The sequence below is a fragment of the Panulirus ornatus genome, chromosome 8, assembly GCF_036320965.1.
Source record: "Panulirus ornatus isolate Po-2019 chromosome 8, ASM3632096v1, whole genome shotgun sequence".
In the NCBI taxonomy this organism is placed as follows: Eukaryota; Metazoa; Arthropoda; class Malacostraca; order Decapoda; family Palinuridae; genus Panulirus; species Panulirus ornatus.
Window position 1 is genome coordinate 2,797,075 of NC_092231.1, and position 26,920 is coordinate 2,823,994.

The 26,920-nt window shown below is 38.1% G+C and overlaps 2 protein-coding genes across 8 annotated transcripts in view; both read left to right on the plus strand.

The window, feature by feature from the left end:
• LOC139749733 (uncharacterized) overlaps positions 1–26,920 on the plus strand; it is a 42,995-nt gene that overhangs the window by 420 nt on the left and 15,655 nt on the right. Inside the window, exons 2-5 of one of the 7 annotated variants that reach the window (XM_071663918.1) lie at positions 3,812–3,889; positions 8,556–8,761; positions 12,012–12,128; positions 14,145–14,470. In XM_071663918.1, the coding sequence (XP_071520019.1) occupies positions 8,732–8,761; positions 12,012–12,128; positions 14,145–14,470 (473 nt within the window). In that variant the 5' untranslated portion in view covers positions 3,812–3,889; positions 8,556–8,731. Of the gene's footprint in view, positions 1–3,811; positions 3,890–8,555; positions 8,762–12,011; positions 12,129–14,144; positions 14,471–15,231; positions 15,298–22,041; positions 24,656–25,849; positions 25,911–26,920 lie in introns of those variants that run through there. The other 6 variants (XM_071663919.1, XM_071663917.1, XM_071663920.1 and 3 more) reach the window with 6 other exon arrangements.
• LOC139749734 (uncharacterized) lies at positions 15,234–18,351 on the plus strand. Its single transcript, XM_071663925.1, is given in 2 exon segments — positions 15,234–17,210; positions 17,213–18,351. Coding segments are annotated over 2 exon segments (393 nt in total). The 5' UTR covers positions 15,234–16,913; the 3' UTR covers positions 17,309–18,351.

The following is a 26,920-nucleotide window of genomic DNA, read 5'->3' on the forward strand; positions in this document are numbered from 1 at the left end:
TCTTACCCAAGCTGAACTGGGAACACCATAATTTGCCAGAAAAATTCCAGTATGTCTTCCTTTGTAAGCCATTCAGTCAGATTTTGTTTTGAATTAAGAGTCTAATTTTAGTTTAGGAAAACGTTATTTTCTACATTGGTCATTCCTTAATCTATATTTAGGTGCACATGAAATATGGAAACCATCATATTTTTCTTATGAACAACGAGTAAAACCTTTTTTACTGGCTTGGTCAATCTTAAGTTCAGGTAGCAGTGAGTCCTACAGGGGGCATGGATATGGCATTGAGAACTTCAGGCATGACGAGTGTCAAGAAATGGCACATGACTGGCACCATGTTTAGTAGTAGGTTGATGAGGCCTTTAAGCAACTTCAGTGAATCCTCCTCTGTTTGATATTCCATCTGTGCCCAGCCAGGAGAGCCTGAAATATGAATAGAATTTAATTTATGACAGGGAATTAAGTGGTTAGATTGATGCCAGTACCATCCATTTTTTAAAGCATCAGTTGGTACATGTAGCAGTGAAAAGGTTAAGGGGGTATGAGTTTCGGAGAAATTACAGTACAGTATTGATTACTGTTACTGTAGGTGAAACACTCGTTTAGAATGTGTGTCACTCGATCTTACCATAAATATAGATATTTTTTTTTTTTTTTTTTATACTTTGTCGCTGTCTCCCGCGTTTGCGAGGTAGCGCAAGGAAACAGACGAAAGAAAATATAGATATAGGTGAAACATTTGTTTAGAATGTTTGTCACACATTCCCACAGCTCCTCCTTTAGCAGAAGTACTCTTAACTGCATGCTAACCCCTGCGTTACTCCTTAAGACATTTCAAAATCATTCATCCCCCTTACCCTTTAAATAGTACCTTTCGAAGTAGGTCTGTCTTATCAAAAAACATTTTCTGTTGACGCTCAAAGTGTATGCGATAAAATTTCAATTAGGAACAAGAGCGTTAGAAGGAAATTATGATACAATTGCCATATTTGAACCTTAGATATCAGCAGTAGAGGTTTCCTCATCTAATACAAAATTCCAAGGTACTCGTCATTTAACAGAGATAGGGAAACAAAGTAGGCAGTGGTGTCTTGTTCATATTAACTCTAATTTAAATCCTGTTGTGAAATATGTCATATCCTCTGACAATGTCGACTTCATTTTTGTAGAAATTTAAAAAATCCATGAGAGGATAAAAGTTGGGTTAGTTTACAGGCAATGTTAAATATTTTTTGATCAGTTAGCAGAAATTTTTAATGGGCACGATTCTGTCATAGTGGGCAAGTTTAACATAATGGTATCTAAATGGGGTGGAACCCCATTCCTGTAACCCTGGGTATGGACTCTACCTAATGTTGAAGTTAGAGAAAAGTTTGGTACAAGTTATCGTAGATGAATTACTTTTGTGGTCAGTTTCAACACTGCATGTCCTGTCGGTCATTATGGCTGTCACAAAAAAATAGTACCTGATGTTAAACTTGCAAATTTTAATTATTACAGTCCACTTGACATACAAACCTGGTTTGTATGATAAATGAAAATGACGAATGTAGCTCAAAATGATTTCAGTAAAACCTCCAAAGCAGTAAAAGGAACATATGTACCAATGCATAGTAGATGGTCTGTTTCTAAAACTAAGCCAATGTAATGGATGGTGAAAGAAAAATGTGCCCCCTGTCTAAGAAAGTAGTTCATAAGAAACTCAAAGAGACCAGTAATCAACATGGTAAAGTTAAGTAAATTTGCAAGAGAAAAAAGAGTTTATATGACAAAATATTCATCAGTATTAAGCAGATATTGCTGGAAATAGCAAAAGACACCCTAAGGAGTTTAACAAGTATATTTGTTTCAAGGCAGAACATTCTGCAACCAATGACATTAAAGTTGAAGACTTAGTAATAAATGGAATGAAAATAAATTAAACAGCAGACCTTGCTAATTATTGTCCAAGGACAGTGAAAGAGGCAATAAAGGAGATAGTTAAACCCTTGACTGCCTTTTTCAATGTCACTTGCTTCAGGAAAAGTTATAGATGAATGGAAATGAGTTAATGTAACAGTGATATTCAATAAAGGTAATAAGTCTACCAGCAAATCGTCATCCAGTTAACATTTGTAGTTGGAAAACCTATGGAAATGATCTTTCGAGATAGAATCATAAACCATTTAGATCACCACTTAGTAACTGATATAGAGTTATAAACATCATAAGGGACCATCATTTAATAAACAAATGTCAGCATGCTTTTCTATGAAATTGCTTACATCTGACAGATCTGATTGATTCTTTTTTGATAAAATCAACATTTATGACAGAAGTAAAGCTGTGGAAATCATGTATCTAGATTTTTAAAAAGCATTCGATAAGGTTATGTATCAATAAGATTAGTCATATGACATTGATGGGGTTGTGTGGAGGGGCCAGAAACACTGACAAGCTGCCATCTGAGCATGCATTCTAAGCACCTTGTGTGCCTAGTAATCCCAAATGTACTCATTTTCTTGCTTCCAGGCAAGAATATGGGCTTTCTCTTCCTTATAAAGTTAAAAACCAACCATCTTGAATCATAGATGGAAGAAAAACAGCACCCAGAAGCAATATTCCCAAAATAAAGTGACATTCAGGAAGAGAAAAAAAATCCTTCTCCAAGAATAGCCTGATACTGGTGATCATATTGGTAGAAACACTCGTATCAGCATCCAGATGTACAGTGATTTCACCTTGAGAGCATCATATGCTTGTACCCTCAATGAACTTGAATGGGAGAAGAACAAGGTCTTTTGCAAACATGGTGACGAAAGCATCCCCTATATTTGTCATTGTGGCAATGAAATTGTCCTAACTAACAGCAAGATACACTGCCTGTTTTGTTTCTTATGTCATTTATAGAGTGTACCCTAGAATTGCATGTTCTGCAAGGAAATCTCAATTTTTGATGTTGATTGAAAATTGAGAAATACCATTTATATGTCGTAACTTTCTTATAAAGAAAATTTCACTTTGAAAATTTTTTCTCGTAATTTTTTGCCTTTACATAAAATGCCCTAAAAAAGATTGAATGGTGACATTAAGCACTTACAGAAGGGGCCAGGACTGCTCCACATAGGCTGTGCTTTTTTATTTTTACAATAACACAAGAGCAATCATTGAGGAGCCTGTCAAAAGGGGCAACACTTAGATCATTCAGCTGTAGGTCATTCTTTGCAGAAATGTTGGGCCACATATGACATTGCTGTCACATTTGCAGACTTCACCGTATCATTAATGAGTAGAATTATGTTGAATTTTCAATAAACTCTTGAGCTCATTCTTTGAATGTGTTAATTGGCAGAAGCATTCATACAGGGTACTGCGGTTTTAATTTCACATTTAATGAATTCAGTAACCACATATCCACTTATTAAAATGCTCTCAGCTGTTGATACTCTGGTATTCATTTAGATATTAGGATGACATATTACTTAAGACATAGGTAGGACACTTCAAGTAAACATGTAATCATGAGCTGGCTTGTACTCTTCTTACTATTATCTTTTTGGTCTTTGACCACCTGCTTTCATTTCTAACTCATTTCTAACTCTCATACCATCCAGGTATTTTTATTGATAATTGAGGAATCTTATTTAGATGTAATTTCAATGAAATTGGTACCTCTGAATTAGCACTGCATTTGAAGTCACGTACTTTGTTGCTGCTGCTATAAATGCTATTGAAGACTCATGGTAAGTATATTGATTTGAAAATCCTGTACTTTGGTTACTTTTGTCATAAGGAATGAATTACTGATGTAAATCAGTGATTTTTCTTCCAGGAAGGTTGTGATGAACTTTCATCTCTGAATGATGTGAATAGTCCAGCCAAGAAAAGGTTACGAAAAGATGCGGCAGAGGTATGTTATTGATAATTGATGATTTTGGTTTGTTAATGAGGGAATGGATGTTATGAAGATTTTTATTATTGCAGATTGAAAAGATAAGGACCATATAATCAGTATTTTCAAATTTAGAATTTGGAATGTAGTGCTAGCAAGTGTTTGTTAGATATTTTGCTTTTAATCTGTGGTGATTTTATGGACCAGCCTTTCATTACATTCTGAAACTAAATATTTCATTATTGTTGCAAATGTGTGCTTCTGATTTATTTGATTAGAAGAGCCTGTGATGCTCAGACATTTATGCAGATTTTAGGTTGATAGATTTCAGCATAGTCCAGCTTTTTATAATGAATATGAATTTCTTAAAAATTTTAGAGAAATATGTATTGTTCAGAGATACACAAGTGTCATGATTTTAACCACATTTTTTATTTGATTTTCATCACCCAAGTTGCTCCCATTACTTAAGAATCACATGTAAAACTCTCAAATTTACTGGACCAGCTAGAGAGGCACACTCTAATTTGGTGACTATGAGTGAAGGTGATTGTGAGCATGTGGTTGCTAAGTAGTATTTCCCCCTTTTATACTGAAGATGTAAATGATTATTACATTATGTATTATTTGAGCAACTGCTGAGGAGAATTATGTAGAAAGATATGTGAAGAATACAACTTACCATATCATTCCCCTATCTAAGTTGAATATTTTTAAACAGAAGCAGTTATGAGCATTCAGGTCCAGATAAGACTTATCTCTCTTCCATACTTCACCCACTCCACTAGTTTTGTTTACCTTTGCCATTCTTCACTTAATATTTCATGGTGTCTCAGCACACAAGCATCTTTTTCAAGCTTACCCATTTTCACCAACCTCTTTCCATCCATGTCATTCCCATTTTTCCCAAAGACACTACAAACTTTCACACTCTCCTCCATCAAAGTGCTCAGGCATCCCATCAGCTGCTCTTTTAGCTCTTCACATCCAGTAGTCTCTCCCTTGCGTGCCTGTCAGTTATTACAGGTAGAGACTGAGTGTGAACAAATATGGCCTTATTTTGTCTTGTTTTCCTGGCACTACCTTCCTAACGCAGGGGATGGTGATGCTGTTTCCTGTGGGATGGGGTGGCTCCAGGAATGAATGAAAGCAAGCAAATATGAGTATGTACATGGGTATATATGTATATGGTTGTGTATATGTATGTATATGTGTATGCACTGATATGTATATGTATGTATGTGAGGGTGAGGAAGGGGGCGAAGGTTCTTGGAGCGTTGAAGAATGTGTGGAAGGCGAGAATGTTATCTGAGAGCAAAAATGGGTATGTTTGAAGGAATAGTGGTTCCAACAATGCTATATGGTTGCGAGGCATGGGCTATAGGTAGGGTTGTGCAAAGGAGGATGGATGTGTTGGAAATGAAATGTTTGAGGACAGTATGTGGTGTGAGGTGGTTTGATCAAGGAAGTAATGAAAGGGTAAGAGAGATGTGTGGTGATAAAAAGAGTGTGGTTGAGAGAGCAGAAGAGGGTGTGTTGAAATGGTTTGGGCATGTGGAGAGAATGGATGAGGAAAGATTGACAAAGAGGATATATGTGTCAGAGGTGGAGGGAACAAGGAGAAGTGGGAGACCAAATTGGAGGTGGAAGGATGGAGTGAAAAAGATTTTGAGCAATCGGGGCCTGAACATACAGGAGGGTGAAAGGCGTGGTAGGAATAGAGTGAATTGGAATAATGTGGTATACCGGGGTCGGCATGCTGTCAGTGGATTGAATCAGGGCATGTGAAGTGTCTGGAACTAACCATGGAAAGGTCTGTTGGGGTCTGGATGCGGAAAGGGAGCTGTGGTTTTGGTGCATTACACATGACAGCTAGAGACTGAGTGTGAATGAATGTGGCCTTTTTTTTTGTCTGTTCCTGGCGCTACCTCACTGGAGGGGCAGGAGTTGCTATTTCATGTGTGGTGGGGTGGCAACGGGAATGGATGAAGGCAGCAAGTAGGAATATATACATGTGTATATATGTATATGTATGTATGCGTTGAAATGTATATGTATGTATATGTGTGTGTGGGTGTTTATGTATGAGTATGTGGGTAGGTTGGGCCATTCCTCGTCTGTTTCCTTGCTCTTTCTCATTAACGCGGGAGACGGCGATTAAGTATAATACAAAAAATTTGTTTATATGTACTTGTATGAGCATGTATGAATATATGTATGTATATGAGTGGGTGGGTCATTCTTCGTCTGTTTCCTGGCGCTACCTTACTGATATGGGAAACAGCAATCAAGTATGATAAATATGATATATATAGTTATGCTTGTTGACTCCCACTTACCTACTTTTTTTTTTACTAACTTGGCACAGGCAAGTATCATGCACCCGTCAAGGCCATCTTAGGTGAAAGAAAAAAGCGAAAGGAAAAGAAAGTAATTGGGGCTTCACAGGTGTTTGTAGACCTGACTTCTAAAGGAAGAAAGATTACATGAAGATGGAAAGACAAAAGAACATAGAGAATTCTACAGCTTTGCTGTTTGAGAGAAGCAGGAGGCATCATAAGCCATTCCTTACGTGGCCAGTCTCTACACAGAAGCTGTGGTAAGCAGCAGCCAAATGCATGCCAAGGGTCGAAACCTTGTGGGTAGGGGCACATGAAGACATTTGACCAAGATAATGGCCAAAAATATTACCTTGAGAGAGAGAGAGCAGGTGCATTCTCAGCATATGGAAATGGAATGTTGAAGAAAGGTAATGCTTGGAGAATTAATGAAGCAGAAGGCTTTTGATTTCACTCTACTTTTTTCCCCTAGAGAGTGGATGATAAGCCACTGCAGATGTGTGAGTAGTATTCCATACTTGGGTGAATAATACCCCTGTAGATATGAAACAGCTTCTCACAAGAAAAATGATTATGGCACCAGTACAATTCTCGCAGGTGATGTTGATCATGTTGGGTTTTCAGGATAGAGTGAAGGATATGGTTATGCCCATGTTTGTATTACTGTAGGGTTGAATTATAACGTTTTGAAATTGATCAAAGGGAAACAAATGATTCTTAGAAAGCGATACAGGGAGAAACTGTTTCAACACCATTATATTTTACAAGGTTACTGCTTCCCTACACCAAAGTGCTGTACAGGTCAGAATAGAGAGAGGAAGTATGACCTGTACAAGAAGGTGAATTAAAGGGGAGAAAATGTGTATCAAAGTATGTAAAGTTGAATCATCAGCGTAGGAGTGAGTAGTGTGGGAAGTAGAAGAGAAATCATTTATTGAGAGAAGAAAGAGAGTAGGTGACAGGACAGAAACCCTAGGAACACCACCATTGATAGGATGGGAGGGGAAAGTCACTCCATCAGTGACTTCTGTGATGGACCAGCCTGAAAGGAAATTATGCATTGGAGAACTGAGAGAAGCAGTGTGACCAAATGAAAGGAGTATACAAAGAAAAGACCTATGCCATACACTGTCTTGTGCTTTGGAGATATCAGGGGCTATGACAAAAATTTCACCAAAATTCCTGAAAGATGAGGACCAGAGGTAGTAAAATAGGGGAGGAAATCACCAATATGCAATGTCCTTACTGGTGATCTGAAAGAAAGCATTAGGATTCTAAGTGTTTGACAAAGTGAGAGGTTATGAGACTTTCATTCAAAGATGTTGGAGATAGAAGTAAGAACAAGGAGGTGATAGTAGGAGGATTAGAGCAGTCTCCTTTCTTAGGGATGGGTTGCACCAAGGCATATTTCCAAGTGGAAGGGTAAGTCCAGGTTTAGACAAAGGAGAAATAGGCAAGTAAGGATTGGTGCTAGCTTAGAGGCACACTACCTTCGAAACCAAGGAGGTATGTCATCTGAGCCATATGTTTTGTCCGCCTGAAGTTAGAAGAGTACTTGGAAGATTCTGCAATAGGAGAATGTAGGAGGGAGGAGGTCAGGGCAGAGGATTAGAGTCTGTATCATCCAAAGTTGAGTTATAGGTAAACAAGATGTCAAAAAGAGCAGCTTTATTATTTGGAGAGTTAGCAATAGATTGATCAGGTCAGAAAAGAGGAGGAAAGGTTGAATTAAAGTTGTTAATGCTCTTGGTTAAGGACCAAAATAAAGATTTTCTTTAGAAGTCAAGTCAGCACACTTTTGTTTTATGAAAGTGTGCTTGGCTTTTTGAAGAACAACTTTGTAATGATTATTAGTAGATTTGAAAGCAGAGTGGGTTTCTGGGAAAGGAAAGAGTTTCATGGTCCGATTTGCACCATCCCTAATGCAGAATGCATCAGAGCAGGAGCAATCAAACTGATTAGCAGGAGGAATCAAACTGATTGAGGAGAAAAAGAATTGGAAGATGGGATGTAAGACTCCATCCTAGCCAAGCTAACACCTGCTAAGCATTCAGCACAATATGAGGTATCCCAACAAGAGAAATAGTACCTATCCCAGGGAAAGTCAGTCAAGAAACTGTATTGGGATAACCAGTGAGTTCTCCCGAAGTTCCAGAGTTGGCTTATTGAGGAGGCAACAGAGGATGGTTGTGCCCAATTAGAATTAATAGAAAAAAATTGTGAGCAGAGGACCCTGTTTGGGAAGAAATGGGGGGTACGGAATTATAAAAAGGAAGGTTGAGTGTGGTAGGAGAGTGGTCGTGGCAATTGGAAACTCGGATAATGTGTCTAATTAATTGTTTCAGATCGTTAAGGAGAGAAAAAAAAAGTCTCGGCTTCACCATGATCATCCCAGTTAGAGCCCAGCCAATCGTTGTGGTGTACACTGAAATCCTCTGCAAGAAGGATCTCAGCATGTGAATGTGAAGAGTAGTTTTGTGGCAAGAATTCAGATAGTCAAGAGTTGTACATAGTTGGAGGAATGGGGGATATAAACAAACACAAAAGCAAGGTAATAGAAGGAAGAGAAATTTTAAGCCAGATGGCATCAAAGTTAGGTGACTCAAGATCCAGGAGGTGAGCTATAAGTGTTTTTGTATTACAGTAGGGACAAACTCAACCCTTAGATCAGAAATGATGATTGAGATTATGATTGAAGATCTGTTAGTTTAGAAGAGAATAAGACTTAGAGAGTTGGATTTCAGAGAGAAGTAAAAGATCAGGGAAGGAAAGTTAGAATTAAGACAACGAATGATGTAGAAATGGATAGAAAGAGAGCTATGTCTAGGAGCTATGGTTATGGAAATGGGATGGATCTCAATCATCTGACAGCAGTCAAGGGGGCCTTGGGATCCACCCAACCCCTCTCAGCCAGCAGTATTGCACTGAGTCAGTGCTGGAGAATTATGTGATGGTTGTACTGCCATAAACACTCGTGTATATACCTTTTTATAAACCAAGTATTCCCATCGCTACACCTTTTTCAGTGCACAACCTGACAAGCTGTTCACCATTTTAACACACATCAGAGTACCCAGTACCCCCAGGTATATCCTAAACTGCCAAATCATCCACTCTTGCATTCACATCCCCACCACTGATACTTAATCCTTTGCATTAAAAATGCTGATGCCCTCTCTTAACTTTATCCAGATCACTTACCTCTCTTCCATGCTCCTCTTGCTACTATTTACATAAACACTCATCCATCTCATGTAATCTGCTTTCATTCTCATCCAAATAATTCTGGAACTCGCTTCTCTACACTCTTTAGCCACTCCTTTCTTTGTTCTTGTAGATTATGAAATTGACATAGGACAAGGAAATAACAAAAACTACTCAGAGTGGAGAGACTGAATATAGGTAAGAGAACAATAGTTTTTTTCTTATTTGCCAATTCCTGTGTTAGTGAGGTAGCACAAGCAACAGACAAAGAAGTGGCCTCTTTTGCTTATATCCATTCTCTAGGTGTGTTGCAATGCACCTAAACGGTTTGTATTCCTTCACCTCATCCTGCTCACATATATGTAGGTGGAGTACCTTTTATTAAAAATAACTCATGTGTGGGATGAATAAGCTGATTATAACCAGGCTACCCATCCTTAGACATGACAGCTGGACATAGGGAATTGTGACAAGGTCCTGGCATCATGTGGAATTGAAATTAAGGTATCAAACAGCACATTGCAAATATTCATGTTACCACCACAATCTTCTGGGAAAGTGACAGTGGGGTCTGGAATGATATCAACTTTATGACTTGGAGGTAAATTATTCTGGCAAGCCTTGTTTATATTTATGTCTCCTCCTCAAACTCTCTGGTGTTGACTTGCCATTCTATTCAACAAAACAGGAGTTACTACTTTAGGCATGTGGTAGGTGTTTATACTGTCAGTGTGGCAATGGCCTTTCCTCAAATCCGAGCTTTAGGAGGTGGTTTTGCAAGTTTATGGAGACAGGAAGTGTGCTTGACCAACCTCAAAGTAGATTTTAGTTGTTTCGCAACAAACTGTTGTTAATATCCAAGAGGTCTTCCAGTACAGCCAAAGAAAGTCTATTTGTCATATTTCATGTAAACTCTAGACACTAAGGTGAACAGTTGTACACAAAAGACTGCATCTTCAAGCATAGAAAGTGCAGTTACTGCTTGCTTTACAGCCAAGCTATAAGCCATAGTGCCATGAGTTTGCCTGTTTCATGCTAAGCTCAGTTGATGAAGTTGACAAATATCTAGAATATGTTTTGTTTCATATGAAGGCACCTTTCAAGTGTGCAAATTTAAAGGTCTGAAAGCCCACATTACCTATATTAACTCTTTGTGATACCCCAAATTTATTGCCTGATAAGGAAATAGGCTTATTTTTTTTAGCTGAAGAGAATGTTTATTCCAACATGTTGCAAATTTCTGTAGTCTCCCTATTTGGAAGAAATAAAGGCATTTGCTCTTTTCAGCAAGATAATGTTCCATCTCGATTGGAAGTGACTTCCATGATGAGAATTTCCATTTCTGGTGGATTGGGCATGATGGGCCAGTTCCTTGGCCCCCATCTTATTGCTGTAGTGTGCAAATTTACAGGTCTGAAAGCCTTACTTTTTATGAACACTCTTTGATTGCCCAAAACTAATCCCTGATAAGGTAATTGGTTTCTTTTTCTTAGCTGGGGTATCCTGGAAATACACAAGTGGACATCATACACGTTGTCCAAAAAATCCTGTTAAATTTTCAAAATCTTATCAATATAAAATCAGAGATCTAATAAAGATGCATATTTCTGTCATCCCCTTGTTGGATGGAATGCAGCCATTTGTTATTGTGCAGTAAGATAGTGCTTCAGTTTTATTGTAAGCAACTTTGATGAGACCTTCCATGGTGGGTGGATTAGATGTGATGGCCTGGCCCCCCCATAGTCTCCTAGTTTTCTACCTTTAGATTTATTGTTGGGGTATGTGAAGGGTTGTTTTCCTAACCTCTGTTGCTGACATTGAAACATTTTATAAGTGGTTGCATCATCAGTGTGACGAGTGATAATTTGGCCAACAGGTGGATCGCAGTGGAGTATTGCTTGGATGCTGTACATGCCACTAATTATGCTCATATTAAGGTTACTGGAGAAAACAAGACACTCTCTTAGTTAAGCAACAAAATGCAAAAAAAAATGCTTTATTAGGTCTCTTTTGTTTTTATTTTAATAAGATTTTGAAAATACAACAGGGCAGTTCTTGGAAGTCAGAAGAGAACCTGTACTAATATAAGTGTAAGTTAAGCTAAAAAAGAAATGTACAGAGGAGGAAGCATTTCTTTAGCAACAGTATAGTTGGATTAGAACAAAGAGGAAAAGACTGCTGGTAACATTAGAAAAATTCAGAAGCCTTTATGATAGAAATAATAGATAAACTGTGTCTCTTGAAACTTTTCATACATACAAATAAGTAATAAATACAGTTGGTAACAAGAGATATGTTAGAGTAGCATTTTTCTTTGAGTCAGTGAACTTTTGTAGTGTCCTGTGGACTTTGGTGGGGAATTTTTCAGTCTGAGTTGCTCTTGTATATCTAGGCTTTAGGTAAGATTTTTCATCTCATCTTCTGTCTTTTTGATTTTTAGGTCTTATTAAATACAAGGAAATAGAGTTTTGAACAAAAGAGACTTGTTCCTTTGTCTCACCATAAGCAGATTGTCACTCTGTCTTGCCAGGTCTGTTTTCATGATTTGCTTTGGTTAAAACACAGAAAGAAGGCTTCCACTGGTTTTTTATTTTCAGTATTCTACAAGATTGTCGCCCTCCAGAGATGGTAGCTCATTGTTGGATGAGATGACTGTGAAAACTGAACCCACAGATGCATATATAGTTTGTGGTATTGAGGAGAATAGATATCAGGTGAGAAACTAAAGGTTTACAACTGAGGCTTGTGTGGATTGTAGTTAGAGAATACAGATCTGATGAGTTAGTTATTGAAGGATTACAGCTGAAGCATGTGTGGCTTGTAGTAGTAGGGAGAACACAGAATGGTGTGTTACTAAAGGTTTACAATAGCAGCATGTGAAGACTGTAGTAGTGAGAATAACTCATATCATATAACATCTGCAAAGGATAACAAGAGCTTTTTATATGTGTGTGCCTCTATTTCAGAGTGGTGCATTGCTCTGTAGTATATGTGTTCTTTGGCATTATTGGACGCAGGGTTTCTGGTTGTGCCATGAGTGAAAAGTCACCTTCACTGAGTTTGTATCATCAAACTACAGTCTTTGGAAAAACTTTCCATTTCAGAGGAGTTCATCCCTTCCCTGTTACTGTTTGAAGCACAGGCAGCAGTTTGGCCATTATATCAACTCTTTTTTTCATTTTAGTGTTCCTTATAGGGTGATCATCAGTGGCTGAAATGTGATAAAAAGCTAATGCTATTTTACTTTGAAATAATTATAAAACAAGTATGACTGAGAAACCATAGAATGTTTTTAGATGTATAATTATTATTTTTAAAGAATATTAAGAACTAATAATAGCTACCTCGCTAATGCGGGAAATGGCGAATAGTTTGAAAAGAAAGAAAAAATTTTTAAAAATCTGTATGCTATTGCATAAACTTATTGTCCATCTTTTGAATGTCCCCTAATTCATGGATGTTTATGTTAGAGGTAAGGGGATTAGTGAGGATGATTTGGGAGTTTCTGTCTGAATGGTTATCACAGATCCAGTGCTCTAAGTGGAATTTTATTGATGACAATCATGGCCAATGAGAAGGTGTGCAGGGAGTACATTGTACCCTGACCCAAGGGTCCAAAAGAGGGCCCAGGGGTCTCGGAAAATTTATGCATGTATTGAAGATTAGCACTCATATTTTGTGTGAGTCTACATATTTAAGATATTCTTAAAGCACATGGCATAAAACCATAGTGGTTAAAAACAGGATGACTAATGGAAAAGGGAAGGGATCCAAAAGAAACTTTGTACCCCGATAAAATTCCTCTCATAGGACCTGATGACAATGATACCACTGAAGGCAGTTGGAGCATCTGATGTAGTAGTAATTTTTGATGATGGGCATTTGGCACTGTGGGTAGAGTTACATTGGTAGTCCAGAGTTAGTGATATTGTAACTGGCTTACAATTGTAGTCAGGAGATGGTTGGACCACTATCTCCCAGTGGTGATATACAGTGCATGAATTTTGTAAGATGGTTGGGTGCAACCCATGGTCTGTCATGCAGCCAAGGACAGCTCGAGGCTGTACTCTGTGCTGAAGGACGGGATAAAGGACTCCTCTAGAGTTGCTACCAGACTCCACCTGCCAATGGGTGCAATGTAAACAAAAGTCACTTTTGGCATGGCTGTATCATTGTCTGTTGACAAAAGGGAGTACAATCTCATTTAATATTCTTTCACTCCAGAGGAGTGTGTCATTTTGTTGTTACCAGTATTAGCACTTCCTTTGGGTTACAAGAGCTGAAAAAGGGGTCCTAGGAGAGGTATGGAAAAGATAAATGATATGCATATAGATAGTGTGTTGAGAAGCCGCTTACCATCCTGGGCCCATCGAGAACGAATGTGTGTGTTCTTACTGCTGACTAGATATTTGAAAGGTATGTGATGAGGTGACTCTTTCATTTGTGAGACTTAGTTTTTGTTGCTGTTGTTTGTTTTTACTATATGTAAATTGCTATCCAGTTGTGTACATCCATTGTTAAAGAGTAAGGCTGCTATTTCATTTTTATGGAGTACTTTCTACACAAAACATAGTTCAAATGAGATGTGAATAGAGTTGAGAACCACTCGAATCATCAGCTTATCCTCTCAGGGTTTAGAGAAGTGACTAATGAAAATCAGACCAGTTTTGTATTCCTTTAAGATATAACATGAAGATTTGTAAAAAAAAAATGAGTTATGCTTCTTTCAGGTTACTGCTAAGGAAGAGCTGATATACAAAGAAGAGGAATTAACACCTGACTTCACTGGGGAAGTTGATGAGAAAGACCCTCTCACTGATGTTTGCAAGAATCAGGTTGAAGACCCTCTCAAAGTTTCACTTGTCGAAATATCACACCCAGAATCTACAAATCGAAAAGAACGTCATCGGTATACCCATCGTCACACAAAACAATTATCTCGTCATATACAGCCTAACATGAGAGGAACCCTTCAGCCAAAACCAGCTTTTGCAGAGGAGCATTTGAATACTCAAGAACCTCTGATTGATAAAGTTCAAGAAAATAGTATATCACAGTAAGTAAAACTACTTTTCTCACACACGCATGCACTACAAGCAGGCAAGCTTTAAATGCCAGCAGCTCTCCAGGGAATTTCAAGATTTCTATGGATCCAAGAGGGAGACATCTTGTTAAGTTTAATGCCTCGAAGACCCAATTTCTATCCATCTCTTTATCGAAGACTCCTCACAACTCTTGACTCTCCTTTGATGGTTCTGTAATTCCACCTCTTGACTCAATAAACATACTTGGTATTACTGTAACATTCACTCTTTCTTGGAAACCCCACATTACAGGAATAGTTAAGTGTGCCTCCAAGAGACTGGGTGTCCTGTTTAGATGTCGAAACTTCTTCTCTTTTGACCAGTTGCTTCATTTATACAAGGGATTGATTCATCCTTGTTTGGAGTACTGCTTGCACATTTTGGATGGTTCTAGCTCTGTATCCTTACTTGACAAGAGTCGAGTTGAAAGCCATCCAACGTCTAAACTGTTCCAGGCTAATTTCCAAACTTGACCCTCTTGCCATACTCTACAATGTTGGTTTGCTGCATCGCATGTTTATTTTGTGGCCATTGGCAGCTCAAGAGTGGGCTGTTTTGTTACCTGCTTCTTTCCCCACATGATGATGCTTTGGAACTCCCTACCTTCTCATGTATTTCCCAATACCTATGACCTGGCACATTTCCAAAGACAGATCTTTCATGTCCTCAAAAATTCATAAAAACTTTCCCTTATCTTTTCTTTTTTTGCTTCATATTTCTCTCTTTATTTCAGTTAAGGCCCAGCCTTGATGTGGACTTTCATCCGTGACTGGAGCCTTCAACATAAAAAAATTGGCAGGTAGGGGGAGGGAAGAATACTCAGAGGGGTCCTGGGCTGCTTTTATACCTTTAAAGATTGTGGGAGAAAGAATAGACTTGGTGTTAATAGAATAAGCCAGCATTTCTGAGGAATATTTGAACAGACGCTGTTGAGCATCGGGTGCTATTTTCGCTGTTAAAGAAGCCCATCATCCAATTTTTATTCAACTAAACACAAGCCATATACTGATTAAAGCAGGTTAAAATAATAGGAGACAAGGCAGGACTTCATGGCTTCATGGAGCATACTTTCAAATGTTTCATTATTTTAAAGTAGTGTATTGAATCACCATTTCAAACATTTAGAGGGCACTGTGAGGATGGTATTATTGCATGAACCAGGCAAACAAGGTTCCATAAGCCAGACCAAGTAGAATAGACTGAACCAGAATATGCCTCAAGGCATTTTGTCCCCCTGCAGTGAAGGGAGATCTAAACAGTGTTGCCAAAGTGTGGTAATTTCATCTGCTATACTGAAATTGAACTCTGGGGATATGATCCACCCTATTTCCTGTGGAAGTTGAGACCTCATACCTCAGAAATGAAGTAAGATTACTGTATAGTTAAATATCTATTTCAATAATAACATTTGTTACATAACATAAATATGTTTTTATCCAATATTAACTAACACAATAAATTTTAAATAAAAGTAGGTAACATACCTTAAACAAATCGGATATTTCATTTGTAAAGCAATTTTAAAAATTCTGTAAACCATTATATGCTTTTTGGAATTTCCAAACTCAACCTCTTCATTGACAATGCTTACGGGTGAGTATAATGGGTGTACGAGTTAATAGGTTGTTGAATTATATTCACTCTGTTGGTCAAGTAATTGATTATATATCTGTTATATTATTTTATGTTTTTCTGTCTTCCTTCTTTCACTCTTGTATCTTGCTCTTTCCTTATCTAACTTGTAATTGGTTTAATATTCAATACAGATCCCAAGGAATTATGCTGCCAAAGCATACATTCAGAGTTGTATGGCTGCATAATGAAAATTTTAGGGTTGGCTAAAGCAGGTGGAGGGGAACCCCATTAGAGCACACTTGCATTTGTCGCACCAATCTGTCAGCTGAAATATCTGCTTTGAAACAACATAGATCATCACACATGCTTAGCTGAAATGCAGAGGGTGGGAGAAGTATGGGTGAGGACACTGCAGCTGCCAAAGACAAGAGGAACATTGACTTGGTGTCAAGAGCTGAAATCAGACTTACAACATTTATGGTTGAAAATGATATTTCGTTTAATACTGGAGATCATCAAATTGACCTATTAAAAGATCTACTCCAGGATTCTCCAACTGCACAAAGGTTACGTCTAAAGAGGTCAAAAGCTGGTGTGTGATGACGGGAATTGGCAAAGTCTTTCATGTTCCACTTGTGAATGACAAAGGTAAACAAATTTTCATTTATAATTGATGAAACTACTGACGTAACTACTTCTGAGAATTACTTGGTAGTGTGTGAATATTTTGATAAGGCTGATGAATGCTTAACAACACGCCTATTGGATTTAGTTTATTTGTATAAAGCACCAACAGATGCAGCACAAGGTTCAGCAGGTGAACATTTGTATGACTTGCTAATGGGTTACTTTGATGAACATGATATTCCTTTGGAAAATCTGATAGGATTGGCTTTTGATGGGGCAAGTAATATAATGGGTGCCCATAACTCTGTAACCAGTCGCCTCAAAGTTGCTGTTCCAAGTATAACAGTATTTCACTGTATCTGTCTTTCAGCTCACCTTCATGCATCACATGGAGCCAGAACCTTGCCTAGAATGTATGAAGATCTTGTATGCAATATTTACACTATTGCAGCCATAGTGCAAAGTGGAAAAGCAAGTTTGAGCAGTTTCAACATTTCTGCAAGGTAAAACTGCACTAGATCCTCGTCTCACAGACCAGGTGGCTATCACTCTACATGGCAGTTTTGTGTGTTTTAAAACAATGGGACCCATTGCAATTGTACTTTTGAGAGAAATATCAGGAGGACAAAGTAACAACAGTTAGAATCATTCTTGATGACCTTAAGGATCCCTCATTCCTCCTTTATTTTCTCTTAAAGTTCATCATCTCAGAATTTAATAAATTCAACAAACTTTTTCAGAAGGCAGAAACAACAATTCATCTATTGCATGAGGCCTCAAAAACCTTTACCTTGATGTTCTAAGATGTTTCTACAGGTACGATCACATAAATAGAGCTGATGTAAAATCGGTTGATCCTAGTGAAGTAGAATATCATTTACCAGATGAACAACTGTACCTTAGGGCAGGTGTGCTTAGCTTGCTTCAGACATCAGATGCAGTTAATAACAAAGACCTTAAAGATGTAAGACAGAGATGTTGAGTATTCTTGATAACAGCCTGCCAAGAAATGAAAGTCAAATTCCCCTTTGACAGTATACGATTGCAGCTTTGTAAAGAATTATCAGTAAGAAAGTGTTTGAGGCCTAATACCCTGATGGAAAGCCCTTCTCTTGTCAGTCCATCAATGGAAGTGCCTAGAATATACAAGGGTCATTTACAGGCACTTGATGATGAGTGGTATAAATTACACAGCATACCTCTGCCTGATGACCTTAAGCAAGGAAACAGTACGGAAACATTTTTTATTGCATTGCACACTGAAAAATGAGAATGAAGAGCCAGAATTTTCTGTATTGCTCCAATTTTCCTTAGATATTATAGCACTTCCAACTTCCAACACAGATGCAGAAAGAATATTTTCCAAGGTGGGCCAAGTTAAAACAATATAAAGAAACAAACTTCACAGTACAACTGAAGCTGCCTTGGTTTATGTTTCTGTAACTGCCAAAGCGATGTGAGGATGTGTAAAATTTCAACCTACAAATGAAATGCTACAATTGGTAAAACAATCAGATGTGGTGGATATGGTCACTTCACAATATTGTTTGATTATATGTATTTTCATGTTTATGTATTTCTTTTTGGGTTTAAGTATGTAATTTCATTTTCATTTGTAATGTATTATAATATAATAAATTCCAACAACTGGCATCCTACATTATGTAACCAAAAAGAAACTTGAATAGAGATGATATCCATGAATACCTAATTCCAATAGTAACTGAGTCATAGAAAACGTGTCAAAATGCGCTGTGTGGTATTTTGGCAACAGTGAATCCAAACATGTGAGTAAATAGGAGGATTGAAGGGGTAAGTGAGACAGCAAGGGAAGACATTGATTTTAAGGGATTCCTAAGAGAGACTTATGAAGGGTGCTGTGGGGCACCATACACCTGATAACTTGCACTTTATGGATAATGTGATAGTGAAGAAGCTTTTCGTATGTATATACCACTTAGAAGGTAAGGTAAAGAAGCTAGAGGACATATCTAGAGACCATGAAAAGTGCAAAAAGGTATTAGAGGGGGATTTAGAAGCAAATTGAGGAAGGTCTGTGCTAGGGACCCTCATGGTTTAGTGGTTAGGGTTACTGACCAACACACATGCATGGTCTGCCACGGATCAGACCCACATAGGTGATCATGGCAGTTCACCCAGCTGTTTGTCTTCTCCTAGGGCTGTTGATGAAATAGGTACCTGTCATAGGTTAGGATGTGTGTTTGTATGTGTGTGTGCATCAATACATAGGGGAAAAAACAAGGTGCATTTATACAAGGTTAAGAGCTAGGGTGACACAGGTGTAAAGCCTTCTCCCCATAACACTCAAATGATGATCACAGTGACAATGGCCCGACAGTAATAGAGGTAGACAAATTTAGCAAATCTGTGGAGGAACATAACAGTAAAATTCTGATGCTCGAAGCTAGAAGAAAATTATCAACAAAAACCAAGACAGGATTTCAGAATGAAAATTAACTGCTCAGCAAATGTTGAGAACCTGAAGAACACAAACCTAAAAATCTTAAAATGGAAAGGCAAAATGAAATTTTGTGCAGGGCCATTGAGGAGTCAGTAGATGCAGTCAGGTACAGGTTTATTAAAGAAGCATGTAGAGATGAGAGGGTTAAAAGGAGTAAATATTGTGTAGGATAGCTATAAGGTAGTGATAATACAAGTTTTGGACAAATAAAAAGAAAGATGGGGACATTGCTAGATTGTGGGAGATACAGAAAGGTGGGTCTCCATCGGGATAAGGGACGCCATACAGAGGGAGAGAAACAAGCTTAAGTCAGTAATAGTATTTGGGCTGAAGTTAGATCACCTACCAAACAAGGAGGAAAGAATAACCAGAGAAGAGCAGAAGGCTCAGAAATCACGTAAGGCAATGAATTTAACAAATAGGTAGAGATATTATATAAGTTAGGAGGATAGGGAAATATAGACAGACCATTAGGAGAAGACCAATTAGGGTAACATTTGTTATGGAGATTTTTTTTTTTTTTTGTCGCTGTCTCCCGCGTTTGTGAGGTAGCGCAAGGAAACAGACGAAAGAAATGGCCCAACCCACCCCCATACACATGTATAAACATACGTCCACACACGCAAATATACATACCTACACAGCTTTCCATGGTTTACCCCAGACGCTTCACATGCCTTGATTCAATCCACTGACAGCACATCAACCCGGTATACCACATCGCTCCAATTCACTCTATTCCTTGCCTTCCTTTCACCCTCCTGCATGTTCAGGCCCCGATCACACAAAATCTTTTTCACTCCATCTTTCCACCTCCAATTTGGTCTCCCTCTTTTCCTCGTTCCCTCCACCTCCGACACATATATCCTCTTGGTCAATCTTTCCTTACTCATTCTCTCCATGTGACCAAACCATTTCAAAACACCCTCTTCTGCTCTCTCAACCACGCTCTTTTTGTTTCCACACATCTCTCTTACCCTTACGTTACTTACTCGATCAAACCACCTCACACCACACATTGTCCTCAAACATCTCATTTCCAGCACATCCATCCTCCTGCGCACAACTCTATCCATAGCCCACGCCTCGCAACCATACAACATTGTTGGAACCACTATTCCTTCAAACATACCCATTTTTGCTTTCCGAGATAATGTTCTCGACTTCCACACATTCTTCAAGGCTCCCAGAATTTTCGCCCCCTCCCCCACCCTATGATCCACTTCCGCTTCCATGGTTCCATCCGCTGCCAGATCCACTCCCAGATATCTAAAACACTTCACTTCCTCCAGTTTTTCTCCATTCAAACTCACCTCCCAATTGACTTGACCCTCAACCCTACTGTACCTAATAACCTTGCTCTTATTCACATTTACTCTTAACTTTCTTCTTTCACACACTTTACCAAACTCAGTCACCAGCTTCTGCAGTTTCTCACATGAATCAGCCACCAGCGCTGTATCATCAGCAAACAACAACTGACTCACTTCCCAAGCTCTCTCATCCCCAACAGACTTCATCCTTGCCCCTCTTTCCAAAACTCTTGCATTCACCTCCCTAACAACCCCATCCATAAACAAATTAAACAACCATGGAGACATCACACACCCCTGCCGCAAACCTACATTCACTGAGAACCAATCACTTTCCTCTCTTCCTACACGTACACATGCCTTACATCCTCGATAAAAACTTTTCACTGCTTCTAACAACTTGCCTCCCACACCATATATTCTTAATACCTTCCACAGAGCATCTCTATCAACTCTATCATATGCCTTCTCCAGATCCATAAATGCTACATACAAATCCATTTGCTTTTCTAAGTATTTCTCACATACATTCTTCAAAGCAAACACCTGATCCACACATCCTCTACCACTTCTGAAACCACACTGCTCTTCCCCAATCTGATGCTTTGTACATGCCTTCACCCTCTCAATCAATACCCTCCCATATAATTTGCCAGGAATACTCAACAAACTTTTTTTTTTTTTTTTTTTTTTTTTTTTTTTTATACTTTGTCGCTGTCTCCCGCGTTTGCGAGGTAGCGCGAGGAAACAGACGAAAGAAATGGCCCAACCCCCATACACACGTACATACACACGTCCACACACGCAAATATACATACCTACACAGCTTTCCATGGTTTACCCCAGACGCTTCACATGCCTTGATTCAATCCACTGACAGCACGTCAACCCCTGTATACCACATCGCTCCAATTCACTCTATTCCTTGCCCTCCTTTCACCCTCCTGCATGTTCAGGCCCCGATCACACAAAATCTTTTTCACTCCATCTTTCCACCTCCAATTTGGTCTCCCTCTTCTCCTCGTTCCCTCCACCTCCGACACATATATCCTCTTGGTCAATCTTTCCTCACTCATTCTCTCCATGTGCCCAAACCATTTCAAAACACCCTCTTCTGCTCTCTCAACCACGCTCTTTTTATTTCCACACATCTCTCTTACCCTTACGTTACTTACTCGATCAAACCACCTCACACCACACATTGTCCTCAAACATCTCATTTCCAGCACATCCATCCTCCTGCGCACAACTCTATCCATAGCCCACGCCTCGCAACCATACAACATTGTTGGAACCACTATTCCTTCAAACATACCCATTTTTGCTTTCCGAGATAATGTTCTCGACTTCCACACATTTTTCAAGGCTCCCAAAATTTTCGCCCCCTCCCCCACCCTATGATCCACTCACTCTTATCCCCTTTGCCTTTGTACAGTGGCACTATGCACGCATTCCGCCAATCCTCAGGCACCTCACCATGAGTCATACATACATTAAATAACCTTACCAACCAGTCAACAATACAGTCACCCCCTTTTTTAATAAATTCCACTGCAATACCATCCAAACCTGCTGCCTTGCCGGCTTTCATCTTCCGCAAAGCTTTTACTACCTCTTCTCTGTTTACCAAATCATTTTCCCTAACCCTCTCACTTTGCACACCACCTCGACCAAAACACCCTATTTCTGCCACTCTATCATCAAACACATTCAACAAACCTTCAAAATACTCACTCCATCTCCTTCTCACATCACCACTACTTGTTCTCACCTCCCCATTTGCGCCCTTCACTGAAGTTCCCATTTGCTCCCTTGTCTTACGCACTTTATTTACCTCCTTCCAGAACATCTTTTTATTCTCCCTAAAATTTAATGATACTCTCTCACCCCAACTCTCATTTGCCCTTTTTTTCACCTCTTGCACCTTTCTCTTGACCTCCTGGAGATATGTAACCATTAGATACTTCATTAAATAAACTTGTCAGAAAGAAGTTGAAAAGAGTGTTTCTTAGGAGTGCCAGACTGACAAAAATAAGAGAGATAGCCAAGGAGCACTGGCAAAAGACAAAAAACAAAAAACAAGAAGAGGCAGATCAACCCATAGAAAGGAATAACATCCAAACTTCTATTCTGAAGAAGCCAGACTAGATAGTAGCAAATGCCTTTGGCTGAAGATTCGTTATACAAATGGGAGCAGCCTAGTTGTGCAAGTGCCTTATGATGAAGATTCTTCATACAAATGACAAACAGCCTCTTTAGAAATGAAAAGGAGCTAGAATTTAGGGACTTTTTATGAGAATGCAATCCAGACATTGTCTGAGTAGCGGAGATGAAACTCACAAACAAATTTTACTTGAATCTTACCCCTTAGTTGTGTACCAGAAGGATACACAACAGTAAGAAGAGATCTTTTCTTTCTTTCTTTCGTACTATTCGCCATTTCCCGCATTAGCGAGGTAGCGTTAAGAACAGAGGACTGGGCCTTTGAGGAAATATCCTCACCTGGCCCCCTTCTCTGTTCCTTCTTTTTTTTTTTTTTTTTTTTTTTTTTTTTTCAAAAGAAGGAAGAAGTAAGAAGAGATAAGAGAGAAAAAAAAGATGAATTGAGGTTTAACCCTCTTGATAAAATATTCCATTAAATTCCAGGAAATATCATTAGATGGAGTCTTCAGATAATACATAATGTGGAAGATTACTGTGGGCAGAAAGTTATTAAGCTTTTAGTTTACAATCCTTTAAAGAATGTATATTGAGAATACTGAAGGAACAATATTGATGATGAAGGAAGCAACAAGACACTGCCTCCTAGGAGCAGAGTTACCAAAATGGGGAATAATCATATGCTATGCCAAGTCTTTAAACACAGGAAACCGAGTGTGCTGAGTCACAGACTGCACTCTACATGAATACAGAATAAATTGTGCAAATTTTGTTGATTTTTCATATGGTTAAAAGTTTCACACAAATGTACTAAATTTTTTATCAAATACTTTGCTCCTTTTATCAAGGATTATTAATTATGCATACTAAAAGCTAATCATTTTATTCTTTTGAAAAATTATTTTAGAAGACCATTTCCTCAAATGCAGTTAATCATCAAGGGATACACACTCAGCAGCTACAGTAAGTATTCATGATAATCATATGTTGTAAGTATTCTTAATGCTAATGTTGAAAACATGTTGAATGACTTCTAGACTGTATAAATGTGTAACAAAGAGAAAAATGACATGACAATTCTACTTCAGATTTGAGTATCACATTAATTTAATGTAACCATTTAAGTATAAACTAATTTATGTTTTATTTAGAATTTACAGTTAGTCAGAGGAAAAATAATGTTAATATTGATTAAATAATGTGCAAGATTTCTATACCATATGCATATGATATAATTTTAACAATCATATTTTCCTTTATCTTTTCACAGATTGACCCAAAGAGAATTCCAAGATATTTCGCTAACTGATGAGGCCTAGATTTAGTGCATGGCCATGAAAGGTGACAGATGATCCTAACAAGGCTTGATGTCAGATCTGCAATTCTAAATTTTGGTGCAGATACAATGGCATTCAAAAGGCATAAGTCATCACAAATGCATATCAGAAATATTGCAGACTATACAGCAGACTCGTATCCCTCTAATCTTGAAGATGAAGTTACTAGAGCTGAAATAACTGCCTTTTTTGCAGAACACAATAAGTAATTCAGTATGATTATCCATTTAAGTAAAGTTGTAAAGTCTTCAATAACAGATTAAAAGATTACTAAACATGCAAGGCTTGAAAGTCCAAGGTTACACATATCATTCATGATATTAGGAAAATAGAGAAATAATCTTTAGTGAAAAAGTTGAATGAAACAAATTCTCCATAATGATAAATGAAATGGTCAGTACAAGTAATAATAAATGTTGTGTTGTTGTTGTAATATGTTTTTGACAGATTTCCTGTGGACAAAAACCAGCTTACTGGGTTTGATTAGTATTTATGAAAAGGATCAAGAGTCTGAAGGATCTGCTGGTAAGAACCTGTTCAACCGTATCATCAACTGTTCGACCAGCAATGATATACCCTTGGCTAATCTTGCAGGCTTTGCTGGTGATGGAGCCTGTAATATAATGGGTGATAACAGCTTAGTACATCGGCAAAAAAAATGAGGTACCAAACTTCACTGAATTCAAGCGCATATACCACTCGGCCTATATTTGTGCATCACAAGCTGCAAAAGATTCCCCCTCCAGTATGAAGTTCATGTACAAAGTTTATCTACTTATTTTTCATATGTTGTAAAGAAAATACAAAGATTTTCTCATTTTCAATAATTTTGCAATATGAAACCTTCATATGGCAGTTGAGAGATTACTTAAGCAGGGCAAGCCTCTCAATTTATTTCAGCACCAAACAGCCAGAAGATCGCTTATTGATATCAAACTCAATTTATGAGAGCCTTAAAGATCCTTCACTGTTTTTATACTTGACATTAATGAATTTTATACTGCCAAAGTTCAATGAACTCAGTCTTTTATTACAAAGAAATGTTTCAACTGCTCATCTTTCACACTGAGATTCAGTAAATGTAGAACTTTCGAAAGTATTTGTTGATAGAGATTTCCTTAGCAAAGTGGTGGACTTGACAACAAAAGACCAAACTGATGAAAGGAACTATAATTGTATTGACAACATATATCTTGGGGCAGATTTTCAGACTTTCACAAATTCAGCCAACTCAGAAAGAGACATGCTTAAAGGTCATTATAGAACATTTTTGATAGTTTCTTGTCTGGAGATTAGAGAGAGATTTCCCCTTAGCAATGAAACTTTGAAGATTTGCTCATTTTTTAGTGTTTCAAAAGCTCTAGATCAGCACTTTCAAGTCACATTACCTTCTCTGTCTGATTTAGCATGTTGCTTTCCATGAATATTTTCAAGAAACTTGCAACATTTGGATGATGAATGGGGAGACATATATAGTGAACCCTTGCCAGAACATTTATAAAACATAAAGGATTCAGAAAAAAATTTTTGGTGCACTATATAATCTTCAAGATGAAGAAGGCAAGCTTCCAGTGTTTTATCTGTATTTGCCCTTTCTGTTCTGTCCTTGCCAACATCAAATACAGTTGCTGAAAGATTATTTTCCAAAGTTGACATTGACTGAAACCAGCCACAGAAGCAAGATAAGCAATTATACCTAAACATCACTAATTATCTCAGAAATGTTGAAAGAAGAGGATTGTGCAAAATTTATACCATATGATGCTGTAATTGATGCAGTTAGAGGCATGCAAGGAGAGAATCTTGAAGATTTTATATGATTTGATTGTGTGTACATTTTTTAAATGTATTCAACAGTTATGGAGACTTGCCATGACCACCTCCTTGAGGAAGTTCCCAAAGAGAATGAGCATCACAGGTATAGATAGATAGATTCTGTATTTTGATACATTTTCTTTCATTGCAAAGTATATATGTGGATATATATATGATAATAATGATTTATTTTTATTATTATTGTACTTTGATGCTGTCTCCCGTGTTAGCGAGGTAGTGCAAGGAAACAGACGAGTGAATGGCCCAACCCACCTCATACACATGTATATACATACAAGTCCACACACGCACATATACATACCTATACATCTCAACGTATACATATATATACACACACAGACATATACATATATACACATGTACATAATTCATACTGTCTGCCCTTATTCAGTCCCGTCGCCACCCTGCCACACATGAAATAACAACCCCCTACCCCCACATGTGCATGAGGTAGCGCTAGGAAAAGACAACAAAGGCCACATTCGTTCACACTCAGTCTCTAGCTGTCATGTATAATGCATCGAAACCACAGCTATCTTTCCACATCCAGGCCCCACAGAACTTTCCATGGTTTACCCCAGACGCTTCACATGCCCTGGTTCAATCCATTGACAGCACCTTGACCCCAGTATACCAAATCGTTCCAATTCACTCTATTCCTTGCATGTTCACACCTTGATAACTCAAAATCTTTTTCACTCCATCTTTCCACCTCCAGTTTGGTCTCCCACTTCTCATTCTCTCCAGCTCTGACACATATATCCTCTTTTTCAATCTTTCCTCATTCATTCTCTCCATGTGACCAAACCATTTTAGAACACCCTCTTCTGCTCTCTCAACCACACTCTTTTTATTACCACACTCTATTGATATATATATATTTCTTTCATACTATTCGCCATTTCCCGCATTAGCGAGGTAGCGTATATATATATATATATATATATATATATATATATTTTTTTTTTTGTCGCTGTCTCCCGCGTTTGCGAGGTAGCGCAAGGAAACAGACGAAAGAAATGGCCCAACCCACCCCCATACACATGTATATACATACGTCCACACACGCAAATATACATACCTACACAGCTT